General features: G+C 37.7%; 1 protein-coding gene across 4 annotated transcripts; it reads right to left on the bottom strand.

The window, feature by feature from the left end:
- Window positions 1-53: 53 nt before the first annotated feature.
- On the bottom strand, window positions 54-21,907 carry ZNF214 (zinc finger protein 214). Of its 4 annotated transcripts, none has more exons than XM_077866650.1 (5): window positions 21,652-21,907; window positions 21,213-21,271; window positions 20,518-20,606; window positions 10,383-10,544; window positions 54-8,598 (listed from the first exon to the last, which is right to left on the bottom strand). In XM_077866650.1, the coding sequence occupies exons 2-5, from the start codon at window positions 21,227-21,229 to the stop codon at window positions 6,902-6,904; spliced, it is 1,965 nt and encodes a 654-aa protein (XP_077722776.1). In that variant the 5' UTR covers window positions 21,230-21,271; window positions 21,652-21,907; the 3' UTR covers window positions 54-6,901. The 4 variants fall into 4 exon arrangements, with proteins under 4 accessions (XP_077722776.1, XP_077722778.1, XP_077722777.1 ...); XM_077866652.1 differs by having other exon boundaries at window positions 20,518-20,601; XM_077866651.1 differs by lacking the exon at window positions 21,213-21,271.
- Window positions 21,908-21,999: the final 92 nt, after the last annotated feature.

Below are 21,999 nucleotides of genomic sequence, written 5' to 3'. Positions count from 1 at the left end.
GTGCCTTTTCACTGTTCACCAGGAGAACTTTTTCCAAAAAAGAAAAAAAAAAAGTTAAAATTCGAATTCATTTGGCAATTTTAATGTTTAGTGAAAGACAGCTGTACACATGACTCATAGCGGTATTATAAATTCTAGAATCTGTGAAGATGAACAAAAGCAGAAGATAGTGGATCTCCTAAGCCTGCGTAAGCCTCGTACAATATTTAGTAGGTGTTTGGTGGGCATTTCTGGCACCTCTGCCTGACTCTGACGGTTGGCCTGATGACAGTCTGCATTCCTCCTAGTTCACATTGGCCCAATGATTGTAACCTTTGGCATTAGGTAGAAATATGCCTTATTTTCATAGTAACTGATGTGAGCTCAGGCACCTAGCTCTTAATCACCAGGCTATACTTACTTACTCCTGAGACTCCGTATTTTGCTCAGTCTGCTTGAAACACCCAACTCCAGGGCACCTGGGTGGCTCAGTGCTTGAGTGTCTGCCTTCAGCTCAGATGATCCCTGGAGTCCTCGATCGATCGAGTCCTGCATCAGACTCCCTGCAGGAAGCTTGGCTTCACCCTCTGCCCCTCTCTCTCTCTCTCTCTCACTCTTACTCTTTCTCTTCCCCCACCCCGTGTGTCTCTCATGAATAAAAATCTTTTTTTAAAAAAAAGAAACACCCAACTCCCTTTTTCTGCCTTCCTCCACAACTCCTGGCCCCAGTTTATAACTGAATAAAATTTCAGTTTATTCGGACTGAGATTAGAATCACCCCCTAACTCCTACCCAAGGTTGGGCATGATTTAGTCTTATGGCACAATTTGAGCTTTATATTATCCAGATTGGAAAAAAAAAAAAACTAGGAATAGCTCAAACTCCAAAATGAAATCATTAGATAATTTCACTCTTCCTAAAACACCATTGTGCTCAACTACAAGTTTTTACAAGCAATTCCTCCTATTTCTAAACTATTTTGGCCACCTTTTTGGCCACCACTAATATGCTATCCAAAGCCCAATTTTAAAACTGCCCTCTGATAATCATCATACTGAGACTCCATCCAAAATTTCTCTCACTTCTCTTAAAGGCATTACTGCAGTACCTTCCAAGTGGAATCCTGGCTTTGCCTCTAGCCCCTACCTTGGGTCAATTCTCACAGCCTTCAGAGTGACCTTGTTAAAATTTAAAGTTAAATCATGTTCCTTAAAACCCTCCAATGGCTTTTCATACTATCTCTCACCTTATTTTTTTAGTGTTTTCCAAATTTATACTGGTGAGCACTCAAGGAAACAAAAAAAGAAACTACCTCCTACTGTCAAAACTCATTGATACCACCTAGTGGTGTGCTAAATGGTCTTGGACCTCCATTCTTCCTCATTCTCTTCCCTCACTCTATCAATATATCCCATCCCATTTAACACTGTTGTTAAAGCCATCTTTTTTTTCAAAATGGCAGTATCACACTCTTCATGTTTCTTCACGACCAACAGAATTTTTTTAGTTAAACACAGGAAGTCCTTCATGATCTGGCCATCCTTTAACCTCTCCTTTCACTGACACTTTCTACACCAACAGTGTCAGGGTACTTGTAGCTGGCTGTCTACATCATTTAATTTCATTATTTAATTTCTTTCTTTTTTTTAAGATTTTATTTATTCGTGAGAGACACAGAAGGAGAGAGAGAGGCAGAGACACAGGCTGAAGCAGGCTCCTTGCAGGAAACCTGATGCAGTACTCAATCCTGGGACTCTGGGATCATGCCCTGAGCCAAAGGCAGACGCTCAACCACTGAGCCACCCAGGCGTCCCACTATTATTTAATTCTTTGTACAAATTACACTCTGTGACCTGTATTTCAGTAATTGAACATAGAAAATTATAAAAGTTGACAAGAATAATCGAAAACTTCAGACATGACATTTATGGCAGTTAAATACATGATATAAAAATGAAAAGTCCAAATCCCTGATATAAAGATAAGCATTATGGTACAGTAACACAATGGAATATTAACCATTAACATTTTAAATAAGTTGTATGTAAAAATGTGATTTTATTTTTTATGAAAATAAAGCACTAATAAAAATATAAAAAATACAGAAAAGTATGAATAACATAAAGATAGCCACAATCCATTCTATCAAATAGATCCACTAATAACATTTTTGTGTGTATGTATTTATATATATATATATATATATCCAATTTTTCCCCATGAGACTATCTATATAAATATATAAATAGAATCTTACCCCATATACAGTTCTTTATCTTGTACTTAACACTGTAGGTACATTATCATTACAATAGTCTTAGAAAATATAATTTTAAATGACTGCATAATAGTACACATACAGGTGCATCATAATTTATTTGACCTTTCCCCTATTTGGGGGAGGGGAGCACAGCATAAGGAATAACCTCAATAAATATCTTGAATATTTATCTTTGTGGGTCTAATGTAATTCAGAATGCTTAAACCTGCCACTTTCTGGGGAAACCTTTTGGAACATCAGCCTAAAAGGGCCGTGTTATATGCCTTATCCTATTCCTGGGCATGTCTGAAGGGACCAGAGTGAACATCTGATACAAAGCTAGCCAATCCAAAGGCTTCCCAGGAGCCTATGGTTTAGCCTGGCTTTAAAGGCTTATGTAGAGGCAGTAATGAAAATTGAGCCAATCATCTTCCCCCACTCAGAAATCTGAACAGAGACCCAGAAGGAAGTTACAAGTTAGTGGCAGGCAATAGAATTAAAAAACATATATTCATGAATATGGTGGCAATTACAGACCTGCAAAGTAAGGACCTGCAGAGTAAGTAAGGAGGTCAACAGGTAGAGAGAATAGAGACTAGTGAAAGAGAAGTTTTTGGAAGAGTGGCTTCATCTAATGGCTTTCTAGTGCAAGTTCTAAAACATGAATGTTATATAGCTCTTTTTTCAATTAGATAACTTTAGCAGGCATCTGTTTTTTGGAAATAGAAATGCTCTAAAATGTGTAATCTATTTCCAAAAGATATATGTCTAGACATGAAATCACTGTAGGAAAGAATATCAAGACTTTTGAGGCTTATGATTAGCCAAATCATAAGTCCAAAATCTATCAATTTACCCTCATTGTAAGTAGTGTGTAAGCATCGATCACTCTCTACTCACTGAAAATAGCTATTATAATTGTTAATGAAAGTGGGATTTCATTGCTTTAATCTACTGATGTTTTTTGCCAATTTTTAGTAGATATCCAGTCTTCCATTTTAATTTATAAAAGTTCTTACCTGTCCTAGCCATGGCAAATATTTTTCCTATTGTCTGATTTCCATGTTTTTACCTACAGTTTAAAAAACCTTATGTGTCCCAAATTCTTAGGTATTTTTTCTGAGTTCTTCCATTTTATCTAATTCTCAAAAAATGCATATGTGTGTTTTCAACCATATAAAAACCAACTTTGGTGAATTTTAAACATTTATGTTAAAGCAGCACAACCCTTTTTAAAAAAGAAATCTTATGCTAATCTTGAATATCAGATAAAAATGGGGTTAAATTTGTAGTGTATTTCTAATGCACCAGGCTTCATGAAACAACATGGAGGTTAATGAAATTCTGCCTGAAAACTTTAATCAGTGCTTTAATCAGTCTGTATTAGATCAATATATATATGATGTGGGTCATGAGATGAAAGTCTAATATTATTTTTCACCAGAGGTAAATCATTTTCTTAGCACCATTTACTGAATAATCCTTCTCCTACTCATGGATCTATATAATATGTAAAGTATATATGCATATATACTAAATTCATATATACATATGTAATCCATATTCTGGTCTGTTTCTAAGTGACTTGCTGACTGAGCATTCTTAACATTTTTTTCATATGTATAATGAAGTTCTCCATTTTAGCTTCAATTATATCATCTTATTTTAGGGCAATCTCATTAATCTTATAAATTATCTTTGATCTTCTCCAGTGTGTTTTTCTTATAAGATTTTAGATTTTTTTTAATTTCAAATCTCATTGGGGTTTTGATGAAATTTCAAATAAACCAATAGATTAACGTAGGAACATTTCCTCTAAAAAATTTATAAGACTTCTTTATGCAAGTCCTTTTTTATTTTCCTCAGATTTTTTCATTATTTTCATTCTACATCTTTATTCTTTTTTAGAAAGAAATTTTAGTGTTATTACAAAGTATACTTTTTCCCACCTATTATATTTTCTGATTACAGCAAGAATTCAGGAAACTACTGGTTTATTTTTACTCACCTTATGGGTTTAATTAGTTCATTTTAATTCACTTTTAAAGACGTATTGTAGGTACTCACTTATGTTTGTCTAATAAACCTTTGCCTAGTCTTTTAGATCAATAAAATTAATCAATAAGTCAATATTGAACAATCAGTCAATTAATAATGGATAGTTACTGACCAGTATCATTTTGCTTTAATTTTTTTCTCTCTTTGGCTAATATAGGGACCAAATATTTCTGTTTTTATTTTCTCCCCTGTTTTGAAAAGTATATTGCTTCAGTTCTATTAGTTGCAATTTCTAACTTGTAAAAATATATATGTATATATATTTTACATCTTTATTTCTTCAATTTTAACTGTTAAAGAAGATGTAGAGTCCCTGCTATTTAAGATCAGAAATGTAGCAGATTTTCTTTTGCTCTTCTTACCCCCATACGGTTGCTGGATTTCCAAATAAAAACACAGGTTGCCTAATTAAATTTGAATACCATATAAGCAAATAGTTTCTTGGTGCAAGTCCCATGCAATATTTGGGATATAGTTATACTAAAAAATTATTCATTGTATATCTGAAATCTGAACGAGGTGTCCTGTATTTTATCTGACAACCCTAGTCTCCCACTCAGGCATTTATATATAATCTGCTTTTATACCCAGCATTCATATATTAAATATTTTCTTGCACAGCTATTTAAAATTTTTGACATTTTATAAACAAATTAACAATTATTCTGACTTAACTCTGTTTAAGTGATTTTAGTGTTCATTACCAGTTTTAGGCACATTTAATGGCCACATTCTTGACCTCCCTTTAAGAAAGGAACATGTATGATACTTTGTTTTCTTATTTAACTTGGTGCTTGCATAATTTAAACAATGACAATTTAATTTTAAAAAATACCAAAAGTGATAATAGGTTTTTTAATCTCACAATTCTAAAGGTGTCATTCAGCTGTCTTTTGACATTTATTGTTGGAGTTCTTTATCTATTCTCTCTTTCCACTCTCTTTGTAGAGACCAGAATTTTTCTTTCTGCATGCTTTCAATTGTTCTTTTTTCCCTGTTTCTAAGCATGATTTTTATTTGGTTTTGCCTAAAATCTAGTAAGCCATACGTACGTTTAGCGCAGGTAAAATGTCTTAATTTCTTTGATCACTGATTCTATTCTACATTCTTTTATCTTCCTTAGAAACACCTTTAATACCTACATTGCATCTCCATTCTTTACACTCCGTCTTGTCTCATTGTTTCCATCTCATTATCCTTTGTGTATGCACTGAAGATCTTCTGAAGTATATTCACTGCAGTGTTTGATATCCTGCAGTGCCAATTCTGCTCTTACTGCCTTTTACTTTGATCCATTTTAAATTTCCCTGTAGTCCTTCATTATTTCTCTTTTCATTTTAGAGGCTCTTCTGTACTTAACAGATTTCTACTCTAGTTTTACTGATTTCAGGTTTTCTGTCATGCCACTTAGGACACCAATTTTTTGAAAATTCCTTCAGGAGACTGAAATAGCTAATTTTCAGGGCTATCAGGTTTTACCTCTTCACAGTGGTGTTCTTTCTTTGGTGCTGCAATTCCTTGTTATTTCCCTGAACACGTCCACTTAATTTAGTTTCTCTTGGGTAATGATGTCTAAGCATATTTATATTACCAATAGTTAGGACTGGTGTATTCCTGCTGACTCTGCTCCATTTTACAATGGCCACATTCTCTCTCCTAACATCCTTAGCTTATTAATTCAGTTTTGCACATAGCCCTGCATTCACTTCTGCTTCCAGCAGCTATTTCTCATTACCACTCTGTTCTGCTGAGAATAAGTCAGTCTACTGCTTACATCTCTTAATTCTGAACAGTTGGACTATCTTTAGTTTCCTGAAGATTCACTTCTATCAGCTTTTGCTGACATCTTTCACACAGATATTAAATATTGTACTTCTTGTTACATGGTATCTGAACCTATGAATCAATGTGGAAACCTGGAGAGGGGGATGTGAGAATTGACCGTGGTAACGTAAAAGTGCAGGACCCCTGCAAAAGAATGCTTCCTGACTCTTCTGGTTGACAGAGATAACATCTCTTAAGACATCCTATCTTTAGATAAAGGGTCATGCAGTGTTTTCCTGTGTCCTAACCAATCGAATTGTACTGGCCCTATAGTTAATTCTTCCACATTTGAGCAAGAGGTTATCTACCAGTTTGAGTTTCAAGTTTTGTGTTTTGTCCCCGTGGCTTTCTGGAGACTTTACAAAGGAGTCAGAATGCTGTTTCATAGATAGCTAACCAATTTCGGTTCAAAACAAAATGTAAGTAAATGTTTTGAAGTCAATGAAAACACAGGGTTGAATACACAGTATGATTTCAATGTACATGAAAATGCACAAAAAAAGATTAGAATAAAACAGGATGAAGAGTTTTCTCCTTGAATCCTTCATATATTTTATAATGGACAGGTATAATAGAATAGAAAAAGTAAATACACTTTCACTTTAAATATATAGGCATCCTAAGGATTTCTTCTTGAAGTAAATGATTCTTAGTGGGAGTTAGGGGAAACTATAAATGTTGCTTGGGATTATTCGGGTTATTTATAGAATTTTCTTCCCAGCAGCATTTATTGGGCTTAAGGTTAAGCTTTGATTAAAGTGGTTAACTAGATGAATGTAATTATAAGGTTTCTCGTGGGTGATTATTGTGAATATGTGAACTGTGATCAAATCCCTTATAATACTCATGGCATTTATGAGGTTTTTCTCCTGTGTGGACTCTCTGATGAATTCGAAGAGCCGAGCTATGACTGAAACCCTTACCACACTTAGTGCATTGATAAGGCTTCTCTCCTGTGTGGACCCTCTGATGAATGTGAAGATTAGAGCTGTGACTAAAGCCCTTTCCACAGTCCTCACATTTATAGGGTTTTTCTCCTGTGTGAACTCTCTGATGAATGAGAAGGTGCGAACGCTGACTGAATCCCTTACCACACTGTTCACATTTATAGGGTTTCTCTCCAGTATGGACTCTTTGATGAGTGTGAAGCTTCGAACTCTTGCTGAAGCCCTTCCCACATTCATGACAAGTATAGGGTTTCTCCCCAGTATGGACCCTCTGATGAATACGAAGATCAGAGCTGTGACTAAAGTCCTTCCCACAGTCATCACATTTATAAGGCTTCTCTCCTGTATGTACTCTCTGATGAATCTGGAGATTTGAGCGCTGGGTAAAGCCCTTACCACAGTCATCACATTTATAGGACTTCTCTCCTGTGTGGACTAACTGATGAATTCGAAGATTTGAACTCTGACTGAAGCCCTTACCACATTCATCACACTTATATGGTTTCTCTCCTGTGTGGACTCTCTGATGAACATGAAGTACTGAACTCCGACTAAAACTCTTACCACACTGATCACATTTAAAAGGCTTCTCTCCTATGTGAAGTCTCTGGTGAATATGGAGTAAAGAATTTCGACTGAGGTCCTTATGACATTCAAATTTATAAAGTTTCTCTTCTGTATGGATTCTTTGATGATTGTGAAGACTAGAGATCTGACTGAAGCTGTTACCACACACGTGGCATATATAAGAAACCTCCCCTGGGCAGACTCTCTGATGAAATCGAACACCTAAGCTCTGAGTGAAGTTATCATCAACTTGATCACATCCATACAGCTTCTTTCCTATGTGAATTCTTGGATGTCTGGATAGATCTGATCTTGGAGAGAAACATGCTGTGCTGATAGAGCATTGATAGAACTTTTCTCCAAGTTGATTTCTTTTGTGGAGAACACACTGTGAATTCCAATAATAAATTTCTTTACATATATTACATCTACAGTATTCCTCTTCCATAGAGTTTTTCAGTAGGTCATGTTGACATAGCTCCCCAGTGTACTCCGGAAGGGCTTCCACTGTTGGGACATAAGAATGCTGAACTATGAGCTTCTGTTCTTTTTCCACAGAGAGATTTTTCCTAGATATGTCAAAATGGCATCTGCTTCCTTGAAAACCATGTGATTCATTCATGTAGATTTTTCTAGCATAGTCTTGAGGGTTATGTTTTGTTTCTAAGGACTGCCAAGGTATAAGCTTTGTATATTTTAAGTTCCTGGCACTTTTGTCTTCAAAAGTCAGTTCATAGTTCCCATACCCTGGTACTTGTGTGGAGAGTATTAACCATTCTTGATGGTGGGAAAGGTCTTGTTGCTTTAAGTCTTTGGAATTTATTCCTTGGACAGTTTCCACATAGTTTCTATTCTCATATATCTGAGTGCTGGCATTCCTCCAGCCTTGCCACCAGGGAAGATTTTCATGTTCTAAATATCTGAATTTTTCTTCTTGGAATTTGTAGCTCTCTTTCCAGTTTCCTAAAAGAATAAGCAGATAATCCACTGGTGAGGTGAAAGTGGTTTTAAAAAATTTCCAAGTATCTCAATCTGTGAATTCCAGATTTATGGGAATATATGTGTGCGTGAGAGTGGGAAAGAATTATGACTTAGGCTGCTTCGTATGTCTGAAATTCATGTGTTTGTTCATTCATTCACTTAGTCATTCCATAGATATATCTTAAGCCATCTACTACTTACCAAGTATTGTTATAAATAAACAAGTAAGGCCGACTGCTTTGTGGAAATCACCTTAAAAACTAATATTTGGGATCCCTGGGTGGCTCAGCAGTTTAGCACCTGCTTTCAGCCCAAGGCGTGATCCTGGAGTCCCGGGATTGAGTCCTGCATCAGATTACTGTATTTGGGGCATTATGATAAGAAATAACATACTGTTTCTATTTTTCTGTTCTAGCAGAGCATGACAGATTGTGTGAAAAAATGGCTGCATTAACTCTGTACCTTTGGTACCCCCTCCATGCTGACTTTAGCTTGGCTATACAGCTTACTTTGTTTACTGGGACAACAGCAAAAGTGATACCAGTAGAGACTTGAAAGTGCTTGTGTTGGGGCTTGCCCTCTCTCTTGCTAGTTTTGAAATCCTATGACCACTACCATGTAAAAAAAAGCCTGGGCTAGGCTGCTTGAAGAGGGATATATGGGGATCCCTGGGTGGCTCAGTGGTTTGGTGCCTGCCTTCGGCCCAGGGCGTGATCCTGGAGTCTCGGGATTGAGTCCCACATCAGGCTTCCTGCATGAAGGCTGCTTCTCCCTCTGCCTATGTCTCTGCACCTCTCTCTCTCTCTCTTTCATGAATAAATAAATGAAATCGTTTAAAAAAAAAAAAAGAAGAAGAGGGATATATGGTCAACAACACATCCCCATTATCCCCACTGATAATGACCAACTGCCAGACATGTAAGTCACTGTCCAGCCTCATCTGAGACCATCCAGCACCAATCAGATCATTCTGTGATAGAAGATCCATCTAACCAATTAGAATCATGAAAAATAATGTTTGTTTTAAGTCACTAAGTTTGGGGTAGTTTGTTATATAACAAATGCTAACTTGTACAAATATATGAAGAGAGAACAAATTTAGGACCACACAAAATTGATTATATATGGAGATTTGTATTTTAAGTATAATCCAGAAAATAATTAAGACTAAAAATCACAGGGGCACCTGGGTGGCTCAGTGTTTGAGGTCTGCCTTCAGCTGAGGGTATGATCCCAGGGTCCTGGGACTGAGTACTGCATTGGGCTCCTTGCAGGGAGTCTGCTTCTCCCTCTGCTCATGTCTCTGCCTCTCTCTCTCTCTCTCTGTCATGAATAAATACAATCTTTCAAAAAAATAAAAAAAAGAATAAAAATCTGGGATGCCTGGGTGGCTCAGCGGTTAAACATCTGCCTTCTGGCTCAGGACGTGATCCTGGAGTCCCGGGATCGAGTCCCACATCAGGCTCCATGCTTCTCCCTCTGCCTATGTCTCTGGCTCGCTTGCTCTCCCTCTCTCTTTCTCTCTCTCTGTGTGTCTCTCATAACAAATAAATAGAATTAAATAATAAAAATCACAAACACCTATTAATTACATAGCCTAGGTGTCTTAGGGGAGATGTCTCACTCTATCTTCTGTCCTCTATGACCCAATTTCTGAGGGTCATATTTCTATCTCAATACAATACCTAGATGAAGAACCAAAATACTCAACAAAAGTGGTCCCAAAAGAAACAAATTCTGTTACTTAAGAGCTGGGATAACTTTACCTACTGACATGACATTTGTGTAGTTCTCCCACATGACCTCTCTGTAGAGCTTTTTTTGAGAAGAATCCAGGAACTTCCACTCCTCCCAAGTAAAAATAACAGTCACATCTTCAAATGTTACTGCCATCTGGTCAAAGATCAGGTTTTCCAGGAAGAAGAGATCTAAGTGAGAAGATGGGTAAAGAAACAGCCATTTAACAGGTAATATAAGTGACAAAATCAAAAAAGAAAGAACTTCAGTAATGAAGAAAAACAAGCAGAGACATAATAATACGGTTGGATAAATAATGTATCCAGTCACTGAAGCCCATCTGTCATAAGAAACATTTATATAGAATCTTTCTGCTGACCACTAGGCTAAGGACTTTACATATATTTCAAGTAGTCCTCACAGCAACCATCTCTTGTAGACACTATTATTATCCCAATTTTAAAAATTAGTAGATAATGGTTGAAAAAGATTAAGTCAATTGACCCCTCAACCCTTTATATTCTGGAAATGTTCATATTCCTGCTTCAATCTGGGCTGGCTATTCTTTAGTGCTCTATTTTCTTTTTTATTTATTTTTTTAGTGCTCTATTTTCAAGATCATAGACTTCTTTTTGTGATTTACTCCATTAATTGGGAGGTATACACCCAAATGAGTTCAATCAAGCTATGAATGTTAACTCCATGGCCACTGGAAAAGCAAAAGGTGACAAACAGGCAAGGTTTTTTTTAGGATACCTTTGATTTAAAGGAGAATCTCCAAGCATGGTTACACTGTATGCTCGAAGTCCTTATCATCACTCACAAGTAGTTGGGTATTAAATTCTAGAGCAAAAGGAATTTTATCAGAACTGCTTCACTGTTCATAAGTCTTCATTATTGTTTCTAATTCTTCTATTGTTTCTATTGTTTTTTTTTTTAATTTTAATTCCTTTGCAGGCAACTTTTTCTTTCCTCTTTGGAAATATTTCAGGATCCTCTTTTTTGACTGGCCCTTTGCCTCCAATGGTACGGATGCATCCTCAGCTTCCCAAAGTTCACAGGGCTCATCAAATCCTTCTTGTGCTTATTCTCCTTGGGAGCATTCCAGGATGTAATTGTCTAGCTCTGTGTGGCCCTTAACACTGTTCTTCCTGTTCCCTTCCAAGCTTTTTTAAGATTTGATTGATTGAATGATTGATTGATTGATTGATTTAAAGAGCCAGCAAACATTCACGCTAGTCCCGGGGCAGGGTAGAGGGAGACAGAGAGAGAATCCAGAGCAGACTCCGGACTGAGTATGGAGCCTGAGGTGGAACTTGATCCCAGCACCTCAAGATCATGACCTGAGCTGAAATCAAGAGCCAGACACCCAACCAACTGAGTCACCCAGGCACCTTTACCATATTTTTTGTTGAAATTTCTCATTTGCTGATGGTTCTTTCTTTACTTCGTCATTGCAGGTTCATATATTTTTTTAGTTTTTTATTATCATGCAGTTTTAGAAAGAAGAAAAATGTATGTATTCATACTGCCTAAAAATACTTTTTAGTGAAGAAAACAGCTCATAAGTTGATTATGTGACAAATTAATTTCATTTCTTTGATGATATATTCTCAATTCTAAAGTTTAATTAAAAATGTTTAGTAAATACTACGAATAAAGGAAATAGGTACTTTTCATGGAGGAAAACTAGAATATCATGACCATCAAATCATAATCATAGCAGTTAAATATTATCAAGAAGTTATGTGAAAAGGGCTGTTATTTCTATCACAACAATCCTTAAGGTATAATTATCAACACTAAAGGAATAAGGAAACCAACATTTAGCAAGATTAAGTAACTTGTACAAGGTAATGCAGTTAAAAAGTAATGGTTTTTAAACACAGGACTACCTGCTAAGTTGAAGTCAAGAGAAGTAAAAAACAACTTGGTGAAGGGTTCTAAATTAAGATTTCTTTTTTTTTAAGATTATTTATTTATTCTTAGAGACACAAAGAGAGAGAGGCAGAGACACAGAGAGAGGGAGAAGCAGGCTCCATGCAGAGCCTGATGTGGGACTAGATCCAGGGTCTCCAGGATCACACCCTAGGCTGCAGGCGGCGCTAAACCGCTGCGCCACCAGGGCTGGCCTAAATCACGATTTCCATTTACATCCTTTTTGTGTTAACAAAAGGACAAAAGGAGGATGTAATGAAATATTTAAGGATTCAAAATATACCTCCTAGGTATTGCTTTCCATATAAACCACATGAAAATCCATGCCTAAACAATGAAATATTAACCACAAGTAAGAACTCAAGAATGAGAAAATTCAGTGTTTATTTTTAAATGTTTATAAAACAAATGTTAAAAACTTAAAGTACAATAAGTCTATTTTAATACATACAAGTGAAAATATAAGAAAAAATTGGGATGCTCAGAAGCCCAGACTACAGGACTGAAAACTGCAGTCAGAAAATAAAAGAACTCATTGGTTTCTTACTTAGTAAAAAGTACAGAAAAATAAAACTCAGCCTGTTGTTATGGGCTTTGTTACTTTTTAAAATATTCAAGAATTCCTAAAAAAAAAAAAAGTAAGAATTTCTTTAAAAAATTATACTAGAGGGCTCAGTCAGTTAAGTGGCAGACTCTTAATTTCAGTTCAGGTCGTGATCTCAGGGTCCTGGGATTGAGCCCCATATCAGGCTACACACTCAGCAGGAAGTCTGCTTGAAGATTCTCTCTCTCTCTTTATCCCTCCCCTTGCTCTTGCGTGCTCTCTCATTCTAAAATAAATAAATAAATCTTAAAATATATATACTAAAGATTGAGTCTAATTGCTCTTACTGAAAATAAGTCCATAAAACTTTTAAATAATTCTGAATTAATATCAATAAAAACTAAAAGCCATCCTCCCCAAATACCTTGAGAGATAATCAAGATAGTTTTTACTGTGCCCTTTCTGACATGTTTTCATGCATACACAAAAGCATGCATACATACCCCACTGCATTTTTTCTTAACAAAGATGTGATAATTCTGGCTTGCATTTTTCACATAATATATAATGTACAGCTTCACATTTCAGTACATATAGGTCTATCTTATTTGTGGTTTTAAGATATGTCCACAAATTATTTGATTCCCTTCCCTTCAAGATGTATAGCCAGTTCCCCACCCCTTGAGCATGGGCTGGACTTAATAACTCACTTCTGATTAATATTATATAAAAAAATGTAAGGGAAAGAAGTAATGGCGTACAACTTTCAAGACTGGCGCTTTTTCTAAGATTTTATTTTGTTTATTCATGAGAGATATAGAGAGGCAGATACATAAGCAGAGGGAGCAGGGTCCCTGCGGGGAACCTGATGCAGAACTTGATCCCAGGACCCGGGGATCACGACCTGAGCCAAAGACAGACACTCAACCACTGAGCTACCGAGGCGTCCCTCAAGATTAGCTCTTAAAGGCACTGCAGCTTCCTTTCTGCCCTTTTTCTTAGATCATTCGCTCTGGGAAAAGCTACCTTCCATGTGGTGAGAATACTAAGGAGCCCTGTGAAGCTGCCGCATGGCCAGGAACTGAGGCCTTCTGTCCTCAGTGAGAAATGAGGCCTCCTGCCAACAGCCACATGAGTGAACCATCTTAGCAGAGGATCCTCCAGCCCCAGTGAAGCCTTCAAACGGCTGCAGTCCCGCTGACAGTTTGACTGTAGTCTCATGACAGACCCTGAGCCAGAACCACACACCTATGCTGCTCTGAGCTACCTGACCCTTAGAAATTGAGTGACATAATGTCTGTTATTTTAAGCTGCTATGTATAATTTACTATGCAATAAATGTTATTGTTCTAGCATACATTCTATTAGCAGTTAATTACCATTACAGTTAAACTTTTTTATAAAAAATAGAAAGTAGGGGATCCCTGGGTGGCTCATCGGTTTAGTGCCTGCCTTTGGCCCAGGGCATGATCCTGGAGTCCCGGGATTGAGTCCCACATCAGGCTCCCTGCATGGAGCCTGCTTCTCCTTCTGCCTGTGTCTCTGCTTCTCTCTCTCTCTCTCTCTCTCTGTATCTCTCATGAATAAATAAATAAAATATTTTAAAAAATAGAAAATAGAAAGTGAAAATTGCTAGATCATTATGTAGCTAGTGTAATCTTGACTCCCAAGACCATATAAAGACAATACAAAAACATGAAATTATAATCCCATTTGTAAATTCTATAAATCTATAAAAGTCCTAAATAAAATATTAGCTAATTGAACTCAGAAATATAGTAAAAATATACATCATGATCAAGCATGGTTTATTACAGGAAGAAAGGACAGTTAAGCATGAGAAAATCTATTCACATAATTCACAGTGTTAATAAACTACAGAAGAAAACCTTAATTCACTAATGAGAAAAATCAGACAATAAAGTTCATAATATTCACCACCTTTATATGGTCTTTAAAAATACTTTTAGCAAAGTAGGAATAAAAACAAACTTTCCTCATTCAGTAAAGTTTACATATTAGAAACCTACATAAACATTAAGCTGAATAGACAAATTTTTTGTGTTCCTTTTATTATGGTAAACAAGTTATATAAGAATGACTACCATCACCATTGCTTTCAACAATGCTGACAAATACTATAAGAAAATGAAACAAGAGGCATAAGGATTAGAAGTAAAAACAAAAAATGTAACTTTCTGCATGTTATAGCAATCTACCTAGAAAAATCAAGAGTACAGAGATAAACCATAAACTAAACATAGAGCTTAGCAAAATTACCAGATATAATAACGCATAACTGTATCAGCAATCACCTACTAGAATACAGAGGATACCATTCACAAAAAGCAAAACAGAGGTGCCTGGATGGCTCAGTGGTTGAGCGTCTGCCTTTGGCTCAGGACGTGATCCCTTGGGATTGAATCCCACATCGGGCACCCCCACAGGGATCCTGCTTCTCCGTCTGCCTATGTGTCTGCCTCTCTGTGTCTCTCATGAATAAATAAATAAAATCTTAAAAAAAAAAAACAAATATGAAAAATACTATCTTAACCAAGGATATAAAGAACTTTTTGAAGACAACTTTTAAATTCCAATAAACAGAAAGATGCAGCCTAAATAAAAGGAGAAGCATACTTCCATGTTCTTTAATGGGTTGAATTAAATTCAGTATACCTCCAGTCAAATTTCCAGCTGGATTTTTTTTTTTTTTTTTTTTTTTTTGAGGAACACAATATACTTTTTCCCCTAAAACTTACAGGGAAGGAAAAGAAGGATATAATATAAAAATTTAAGTAAACCAAGCAGGAAGACTTGTCCTACCAGATTGTGACATACCACCAACCACGATAAAATCAGAATTGACAAATAGACCAGTAAAACAACATGGAAGGGGGTAGCCCCAGTGGCTCAGCGGTTTAGTGCCACATTCAGCCCAGGGCATGGTCCTGGAGACCCGGGATCGGGTCCCATGTCAGGCTCCTTGCATGGAGCCTGCTTCTCCCTCTGCCTGTGTCTCTGCCTCTCTGTCTCTCATGAATAAATAAATAAAATCTTAAAAAAAAAAAAAAACAGCATGGAAAACTCAGACTGTGCTTGTTTATATATGACAACACAACAATAAAGATGGCATTACAAATAAAAGGAAAGTATGGATTATTTACTATGTGGTGCTGTGAAAAGTGATTAACTGTATAAAAAAAATAAAAACGGATTCCACTTAGTATCATACACAATGTGGACACTTCGGTGGATTAAACGCTTAAGGGCACGCCTGGGTGGCTAAGTTGGTTAAGTATCTGCCTTCTCAGGTCATGATCCTGGGGTCTGGAATGGAGCCCCACGTCATCAGGCTCCCTGCTCATCGAGGAGCCTGCTTCTCCTCCCCCTCCCTCTGCCTCTCCCCCTGCTTATGCTTACTCTCTTTTTCTCAAATAATTTTTTTTTTAAAGGGGAGGTGGAAGCTATAGAGTAAGTAAAAGAAAATGGTGGAGTTGAAAACATTTACCATTGTGAACAAATCCAAGAACTGGTTTTTTGGAAGAAAAATATTAACAATAAATTAGATAAATTACCAGCTGGCTAACCAAAGGGGAAAAAAAGTAGTGAGCATGAATTGAAAAAAAGTTAGAATTGATACAGGGGAAATGGCAACAGATAAAAATTTAACTTAATGTTAGGTGAGCACTTTCCACAGCTCTTTAAAAATAAATCTTAAAAGGAAGTATATTTTTTCCTAGAAAACTATGCAATATGTCCTAAAGAGAAAAAAGTCTAAACAGATCAGTTATTATGAAAGAAATTGCTCAAGTTGTCAAAGAACTATAACCTTCAAAAATAACTGACCCAAAAGTTTTCTCACATAAATTCTTTCAAATTTTCAAGGAACAGATTTGGAGTTACTAAATTCTTCCAAACATATAGAAAAACTATGAAATTTTTAAAACATTCAGGAAAACACTGAGACAATAAAAGTCAGAAAACTATAGTTCTACACTGTTACTAATGAATACTGATATAAATTTCAAGACAAAATAAAGGAAAATATAAGGCCAATAAAATCTGGCAACACCTATATTTATAACATAACTGCCACAGAACTAATTACTCCAAAATGTACATGGCTTCACATGACAATAATTATTATCTTTCACAACTTCTCTGGGTCAGAAATTCAGGAATGGCCAGGCTGGGCAGTTCTGGCTCAGATCTCTCACAAGATTGTTGAGTAGTGGACTAGAGAAGCAGTCACCTAAAGGCTTGATTGGGCTGGAGGATTCACTTCCAGGGTGGCTCACTCACATGGCTGGCAGACTGGTTGTGACTGTTGATGGAAGGTCTCAGTTTCTTTGCACTTGGTCATGTGGCCTGGGCTACCTCTCAATATAGAGGCAATCAAAAGCTACATCCTATCTATGACTTAGTTTGGAAGTCACATAGCATCTACTTCTACTGTACTCCACTGGTTGAGGTGATCATATGCCCCAGCCAGATTTGAGAAGAGGGTAGGCAAATCCTGCTTTTTGGAGGGAAGAGTATACATCACCTTGTAAAATAAGAAGTCAGATATGTTATAGGTGTGGCCAACTTTGGAAAATGCAGATGCAATCTGCTATAATACCAAAACACATTATAGCATGATAGAATAGTGGTTTATTCCAAAACATAAATAAAGGTCCAAATAAAGAAATCTATTAACTATAAACTGTCATAATAATGTCAAATAAGAAAAGTCATATATTTTAATCACGGCCAAAAAGGTACTTCTTAAAATGCAATATGGGTCCTTCATTTAAAATTACAAACAGGGACGCCTGGGTGGCTCAGTGGTTGAGCATCTGCCTTCAGCCCAGGGTGTGATCCTGGAGTCCCAGGATGGAGTCCCACATCGGGCTCCCTGCATGGAGCCTGCTTCTCTCTCTGCCTAGGTCTCTGCCTCTCTCTCTCTGTGTGTGTCTCTCATGAATAAATAAACAAAATCTTTTAAAAAAAAAAGACTGGAACTCAACAAAGATACTTCAAATTCATTATTTTTAAACCACTGATGATAATACAAGTAGGTAATTACAGAGGGTATGATTGTATATGGGAAACCCAAGAAAATCAACTGAAAATCATTAGTAATTACAAGGAAAGTCAATGTCCCAGAAATTCCAATACTAACTAGGTTTATACCCTAGAGAAACTTACACATGCATACAGAAGATATGTACAAAAACATTTTCAGTATAACTGCTGTAAGAGCAAAAGACTGGAAGCAATACAAAAAGCCCAACAACGGTAGAATGGATAAATAAGTTGTTTGTCATTCTGTGAAACAGTACACAGCAGTGAAAAAAACTAAAGCTACATAAATCAACATGCATGCACTATAAAAATTAACATTATACTAAAGAAGCCATTCACAGGAGTATACAATTATTCCATTTATATAAAACTAGGGAATAATAAACACAACATTTAAGATAGCAGGTGCCTCTCTAGAGAAAGAGGGAATGAAATTGTGGGGTCAGCAAGGGGGCTTTTAAAAATATTTGCTGGTCTAGATAGTGGGTGTTCATGTTATTTTAAATTACACATATATATTTTAGTATATTTTTTTGCATGCACGTAATGCATCATAAGTTCAAATTAATTAACCATGTAAAATACAATTACATAGTTTCGAAAGTTCAGACATGTAATCATTAAAAGGTATTTTAAAAAAATTAATGGGGGTGCCTGGGTGGCTCAGTCAGCTAAGCTGCTGCCTTCAGCTCAAGTCATGATCTCAGGGGCCTGGGATGGAGCCCTGCACAAGGCTCCAGCCTCAGTGGGGAGTCTCTCCCTCTGCCCCCACGCCTGTGTTCCCTGTCTCTGTCTCAAGTAAGTAAGACAATTTTTTTTAATGACATTTACAATAGCAATTAAATATAAATTCCTATGAACTCAATAAAAATGCTGAGAACGTAGATAAATGTAGCTTTTGAATTTAGAAAATACTCCTTAATCTTAGGTAGGAGAAATAAATATAATTTTGTTTTCAGTAAACTTATCTACGTTTTCAGTGACACTAACAGGTTTGAGGGAAGGTCTGAGAACTGATTTTAAGTACTTTCATGATTTTAAGTACTTTTGTGAGAAAAAGGAAAAGTGTTTAAAAGAGATGAGCGGTGACTAACCTAAGTGGCATATTAAAACTCTGCAACTCTGTAATTATAACATCATGAGGTTGACGCAGGAATAGAGAACATCAATAGAAAAGAACAGAAATTTGGAAATGGACTCAAAGAGAGCAGTGAATTCTTTTTCTTTTTTTAAGATTTTATTTATTTATTCATCAGAGACAGAGACAGAGACAGAGGGAGAAGCAGGCTCACTGTGGGAAGCTGGTGTGGGACTCGACTCCAGGACCACAACCTGAGCCAAAGGCAGCCGCTCAACCACAGAGCCACCCAAGTGCCCCTATAGCAATGAATTCTAAACATGATAAAGATATTATCAAATCTGTGGGGATAAGATGGTTTATATAATTAATGATGCCGGAACATCTTGACTAGCCATTGGCCAAACCTATATACCTAGATTAAAGCCCATGTACCTAGAATGGAATGATACATACTTGGAATGGAATATTATATAGTCATTAAAACCCATACTACCAAAAAATATTTGGAAAAGTTAATTATATTTATATGTAATATATATATAACAATGAAAAATTATACATGTAACACCTATCCATACATTCAAACAAATATTCAAGGAGGGCTTAGTATATACTAGGCAGAGTTCTATGTACTGGAAATGTTCTCTGCCCTCGTAGAGCCTACTTACTGTGTTCAAATTTTTTATATATACTCATCTCTCTACATATATGTATGTTAGATTACCTATGTGCCTATATTTGTATATATGTGTATATGTAAACATATTAGTGTCTATACAGACTAGTGAATATATGTATGTATATCAAATATTAGATAAAAGCCTTAAAGCAGGCAGATGTGTCAGTAATGCCTGCCTCTGGTTGATGTGCAGGGGACTGAATGGTGCACAAGAATAAGTGACCAATTAAACATGAATGGCCTCCCACAATGTGGCCTCACCTTATACTTGCACACTTACACGCTCTACAGTAATTAGCTCAGTTTTCTTATTTTTCCACTCAACTTCTGCCTGAGACAAAAGGATGGTCCTTCCTCTCTAGAAGAGTATCTTCCTATTCATGATGATTTTTCAGAACTGAGCTCCTGTTCCTGTTTTTTGAGTGTCACTCATTCTGACACTTTAATATATGATAACTTGAGGAATTATTATTCATCTCATTTGGTTTATCTCCCCAATGTTAAGGAAAGACATTCTTTTATTTCCTTTCTCAGAGCATTAAGAACAGTACAAATTATACAGCAGACCTGAATGATTGGCTGAATAAAAGAATGACATTCTTTTATTTCCTTTCTCAGAGCATTAAGAACAGTACAAATTATACAGCAGACCTGAATAAATGAGTAAATGATGGGAAAAGACACTGGGTGGGAGGCAGGGAAATGCTGCATAGGAGGCTTGGAAGTTTCTCAGGCAAGTGAGGAACATTCTCTATTCTATCTGGTCTGTCCATCTCCACTCCCACTTCCTCTACTCCCACCACTCATAGAGAATTGAGGGGCATTTTATAAGTGAGAAAAGACAATCCTACTCACCTGGGATCAAACTATGAGGAAAATAGTGAACATTCCTTCCTCTTTTATGCTCCTCTTTTGGGGAAGGGTAGAGTTTTGAGAAATCTGAGCTGAGGGAGAACAAAGGAGGAATCAAAGACTGGACATGCCTTGCAATTCTCAAACTCACTACAGTCCCCACATACTAACTGGGTGTGACCACGAAGCCTCCTAGAGAGAGGCCAGAAAGAACCCAAGAACATTTCTATTCCCTTTCAAGGGCCAGATTGGAGAGTTATGAGAATGGCCACCCTGGACTTTATTTCTGAACCTTTAAATCTTCAAAGGTACAATTCTAGCTTGGGCATGAAAACAGAATTTGATCCCACAGTCCCTGCAGGGATGCAGATGCTCTCTATGTAATTTAGCCTGAGTTTCAAGGCTTTCCTAGTTAATTATTGACAAGCATAGTAAAATAACAAAAATGAGACACTTAGCTTCTCACTAAAAGTCCTTTCCTTATTTTGTTCAGTCAGTAAAGCAGAAAGATAATTCCATTGCTCTTCTGTACGTATTACAACAGAAATACCGGGTTTACTATCAGAGTACCTAGAATCTCATAGAAGGATCCCAGATCCAGCGTTCCCAGGACCTGATCAGTCTCAACCCCATTACCAGTTGTAGAACTTTGAAAACCGCCAAACTTCTAGACTTCCCCGGGGCCTCACTTTCCTCACCTGTAAAATGGGGGCATGAGCCTTTGCTACCCCGGTCCTGCCTTGGTGGTCACAGGTCCCTGGGGAAAATGATAGACAGTTAAAAGCCCTCCGGGGAGCAAGAGAGAGAGAGAGAGATTCGTGGACGTTTCGAGAGCAGCATGGGTTTGGGCTCCCCTCCCCGTCGCGCCACGCGCTGCCGAGTGTTTCTGGACTCGGACACACGGACGGTTCTGCAGGAGCCGGCTCCGCCCGCGTCCCGGCCGTGGCTGTGCGCGGCCTCTGCTCCCGCGGCGACGACACGCGAGGCCTCGGGTCCACGTCCAGGCCCCCGCCCCCAGCTCCGCCCCAGCACTTCCCGGCCCCGAGCACCCGGCCCCGGGCTCCAAGCTGCCGCTGTCCTCCTCTCCCCGCCCCACGTTCGGATCTCACTTGGGGAGGGCGGCCGTGAGAGACCCACCTACACTGGTGTCTTCGGGATTTCTAAGCCGGAGCCGCTTCTCGGCCCCTCACCCTCCCTTTTCTGCCACTCTTCCTTCGATCACAGCTCTCCCCGCCCTTGTCCGCTCCTGGCTCGGTGCTCCCGAGAGTCCGCGTCGCCTATGGAGCCTCGGGGGGGACCGGGACCCGCCGAGAAGGTCCGTCTACCCAAACAATGGCCGCAGCCCCGCAAGCCCGAAACGGAAGCCCCGGGCCTCGGAGTAGACACTCAGCGTTTCCATGGAGACGGGGGCGGGGCGGGAAAGGCGAGCGCCGGGGAACGTGGCTCCTGATTGGCCAGAAGGTTCGGGGCGCAGTTCGGCCCTCT

This window comes from Canis aureus, chromosome 23 (genome assembly GCF_053574225.1).
Source record: "Canis aureus isolate CA01 chromosome 23, VMU_Caureus_v.1.0, whole genome shotgun sequence".
In the NCBI taxonomy this organism is placed as follows: Eukaryota; Metazoa; Chordata; class Mammalia; order Carnivora; family Canidae; genus Canis; species Canis aureus.
This window is presented reverse-complemented; position numbering and strand designations above follow the sequence as displayed.